The sequence below is a fragment of the Sinocyclocheilus anshuiensis genome, unplaced genomic scaffold, assembly GCF_001515605.1.
Source record: "Sinocyclocheilus anshuiensis isolate Anshui unplaced genomic scaffold, SAMN03320099.WGS_v1.1 scaffold366, whole genome shotgun sequence".
NCBI lineage: Eukaryota > Metazoa > Chordata > Actinopteri > Cypriniformes > Cyprinidae > Sinocyclocheilus > Sinocyclocheilus anshuiensis.
The window spans coordinates 881,603-885,671 of record NW_015547673.1 but is presented as its reverse complement, the minus strand read 5'-3'; the positions used below and the strand labels follow the sequence as shown (position 1 = coordinate 885,671).

The 4,069-nt window shown below is 30.9% G+C and overlaps 1 protein-coding gene across 1 annotated transcript in view; it reads left to right on the top strand.

Moving 5' to 3' along the window:
* The window catches only part of LOC107702851 (vinexin-like), a 48,856-nt gene that overhangs the window by 23,512 nt on the left and 21,275 nt on the right, over positions 1–4,069 (top strand). Inside the window, exon 6 of the mRNA XM_016505279.1 lies at positions 2,669–2,732. Within this exon, the coding sequence (XP_016360765.1) occupies positions 2,669–2,732 (64 nt within the window). The remainder of the gene's footprint in view (positions 1–2,668; positions 2,733–4,069) is intronic.

The window sequence follows — 4,069 nt, the reverse complement described above, 5'->3', positions numbered from 1 at the left end:
ACCATCTCAATGGCTCGCGGATCATTTTCTCGGATGAGGCTCTTCCCGGCAGTGCATCAAGACAGCACTTCATGGCTCCGAATATGACCCAGGAAGTAGTCGTAATCTCTCCTGGTCTTCCTACACCTCCCTCAAGTCCGTTCCACAACAGTTCAGCCCCTGCATCGTCACAGCACAAGGCAAGAGTACAGCTGTAACACATTACTGCTGCAGACATTATTCCACATGTGTGTTGAGAACTTTATTATACATATGCACTGGGATCCAAAGATCTAAAACCACATAAAAAATCTAGGATTCCAAATCTAAATTAAACCTGGAATTAATCTGATAGTTTTAAGATTTAAAAAATGAAGACAATGTTTAAGAAATATGTCAGATTCTGCAGCTTTCTAGGTCACTAAATTTAAATGTAAATATTTAATTAAATAATTAAAATATAAATAATAATAAAAAAAAATCATTAAAACATTAAAAGGGACATAACTAAACACTCATACTTTCTTATGTGTATGTATACATTTTTGTTTCAACTCTATTTAGTTCAATTCAACTCTAAACTAAACTTTTCCACATTATGCTTTGGTTGAGTAGCACTGACACAGTGTTGTTTTTAACTTGAATTAAAACTTAAAAAAATAAAATAAAGCTTAAATAAAGCTTAAATAAAATAAAATAAAATAAATACAATAGAAATTGTAGATGAAAAACTTGAACTTAAAAAACTTAAATGAAAATAGAAATGTTGCTTTGGCAACTAACTGAAATAAAATAAGCAGAAATACTAAAATATAACTAAAACTGAAATAAGAATAAAAATATATTTTTTATTTATATTTGTTATTTATAATAACAATAAAATAAACGAAAGCACATAACAAAATTGTTAAAAATTAAACAAATTGACATTGAAAATATGAAAACTGAACATATTAAATTAAAAACTAATTCAAAATATTAATATATAATAGTAAATAATCCTAAAATAACGCTGACATTATTACACACTGACTTGGATTGAAGTGTGCAGCTGCATAATTTATATTTTTCTGCCCCCTGTTGGCGTTAATTAAAAAGGGACTCTTAGAATACAGTGTGTTAATCCTGTTTACAGTAACTTGAAATACATTTTATTATTATTATTTATTATATAGTGTCCCCAAACGAAGTATTTGGACACTTAAACCACACTTTAAATGCGTTTGCACCAGATAACAAACTATCACTCCAAGTGCCATGTTTTTGGGTCACTTTTTACAAAGTATAACTGATGTTATATATGTGTAATATATACCTAACATTTCCTATTTGCCTGTATTCTCTTTAATTCACTATTAAAGTGTGATTGTCATATACTGTATCTCTGACTATGCACTAATGTTTCCAGCAGGTCGCTGAGGTCAACGGAGGTGGATTCACAACACACAGTTTCGGATCCTACTATGGGCTGACTCAGACAAATGGTAACAAAACATTTGATTAGTTTTGGCAGTTTTTGACTAAATTATAAGAATTCCTATGTGTATCTTATCTGTGATTATAAGTATATGTAACTATAGGTTTCTGTGCTTGGATGGGAAGAAATTGGAACATTTGAAATTAGAATTGAAAATATTGTATGTTCATATATTATATTAATATTTTGTGCAATTCCATATGTGTTAAGTTGTCATCTCTCTGTCTTTCAGTTGAATTATCCGATGGTGGGATATGGACCGGAGGTTCTGCCACTTTACCCAGGATGTCTGGCACCGGAGAGGAGCGCTTAATCAAGTTCTCTGGAATAGGTCCTGTAGATGAGACAGGCATGCCAATCGCATCCCGATCTGTGAGTCTCACTGAACCACTGCAGTCCCAGAATGCATTCGTGTCATGCCTTCAGTCAGTTTGATATTACAAGAAAATCCATGGCTATTGTTTCTGAATTAGCCAAATTAGCCATGAATACACAGTGTGCTATAAATTCTCTAAAAATTAAACCATAAAAAAACATTTGAAATAAAAGAAATAAAATAAACATGAACTGAAATAATATTATATAGTAAAAAAATTAAATGTATTTTATTTCAGCTAGAAAAGAAATTCAAGGCAACATTTCTTGTTCTTATTTAACGTTATATATTAAAATACTTAAATTTAAAACAAAAAATATTAAAATATAAAAAAATACAGGAATAAAATTGAATAAATACTATATAGACATAAAAAATAAAACTAATATATATATATATATATTGTGTGTATATGTATTTTGTTTGTCTTGTTTTAAACAAAAATCATAAATAATTTTGTTATTTATGCTTGAAACAAGAAAAACTATTTGCCAATGGGATAAAAAAAAACTTCAAGACATGTTCAAAATATAATAAAATAAAAAAATCAAGATATATTCTCTGAAGATGAATGGTAATATTATATGCAGTTTTGCTACCCTAGTACACTAGTACATAATAAAATAAATGCATTTGTTGCACTTTTTACATGCTTTATACATCACTATTTGAATTTTAGAATTTTATTAGATTAATTGTTGAGATTTTTATTCTGACATTTTACTTGTAAACAAGACAAAAATATTGATTAGACGTATTTTTGAAAGAGTTTGTGCAATTATGTTTTGTTTTTATTTTGAACAATGCATTTTTGTCTTTCCCAACCCTTTCACCAGAGCGTAAACAAGCCCAAGGACTGGTATAGGAGCATGTTTAGACAAATCCACAAGAAACCAGAGGGTATGTGCTCTCCTCCTTTCTCTCTCTCTGAAACAATGAGGACATTCCTCTCCATTATTATCTGTCGTATTCTGCACTGATCCAGAAAGAATAAAGCCAAAGTCTGGCTGGAAATTTTAGACCTCATTTCATGAACATTGTTTAACCTTTCAGCACATGTGGAGCTCAATGAGAAAGTGCACAATTGAGCCTTTGAAAGTGAAACCAGATAAGATTCAGGATACTGCACTGTGCCTTACCTTCATCCGTGAGTTAGAAGATAGAGATTTCAAACTCATAAAAATGTAAAGAGCACAAACTCTTATTGTAAGCAACAATGAAACTGTAGCACAAACACCTGCTGAACTGTATACAGTGCCTTACCTCTAATTACTGTTACAAAACGTCACACAATCCTCTAGGATATTTGGCCAGAGTCCTGCGCTTGATTAATGTACAGAAGTTTGCAGTTTAATAACTGGAACAGCAGCTGATGTAGTTGAGTAATTATGAACAACATAATGCAGCGTTACACAACTTGCTCAATGTGTTTTTATAGACACCATGTTTGACTCAGACTTACTGAGCTTATAGAAAGAAAGAAGTTAATAGCAGGCTGTCATGTGGTAATCTTACATGGTATCTGGTCTTTAAATAGTATAGTAAGTAGTTCATTTAAATGACACCTTTATCCAAAGAGACTTACAGTACAATTATTACACAGTCATTCTCCCACGAGCAACCTGTGATTTGTTGAGATTAAAATGGTGATATAGTTCATGGATTGCTCTGTGCTAACCAGCATCCTATTGCTTAAAGCTCATACAGTACGTTTAACCACTAAACCATATCAACTCTTAGATATTGATATGATTTTAGATAATAACTATGAAGTTGCAGCCAAACATCTGAAGTTCAGTACAGTTAAAACATGTTCTCTTAGCTTAATGCATTGTCTGTTTGTATTTATTATAGCCAATAACTGATACATGGATGATGTTGAAATTCTACAGTACTGTTCAAATGTTTGGGGTTGATAAGATTTTTGAAAGAAGTCACTTATGCTCATCGAGGCTGCATTTATTTGATCAAAAATAGAGTAAAAACAGTAATATTGTAAAATATTATTGCAATTTTGATTTCTTTTTCTATTTTAATATTTTTTTTAAATGTCATTTGTGATGCAAAGCTGAATTGTCAGCATCATTACTCCAGTCTTCAGTGTCACTTGATCCTTCGTAAACCTTTCTTATTATTATCAATGTTGAAGACAAACTATGGAAGCCCGTTTCCGCCACTAAATAAAAAATAAAACAAGGTAATTGCGACTTTTTATCTCACAATTCTGACTTTTTTTT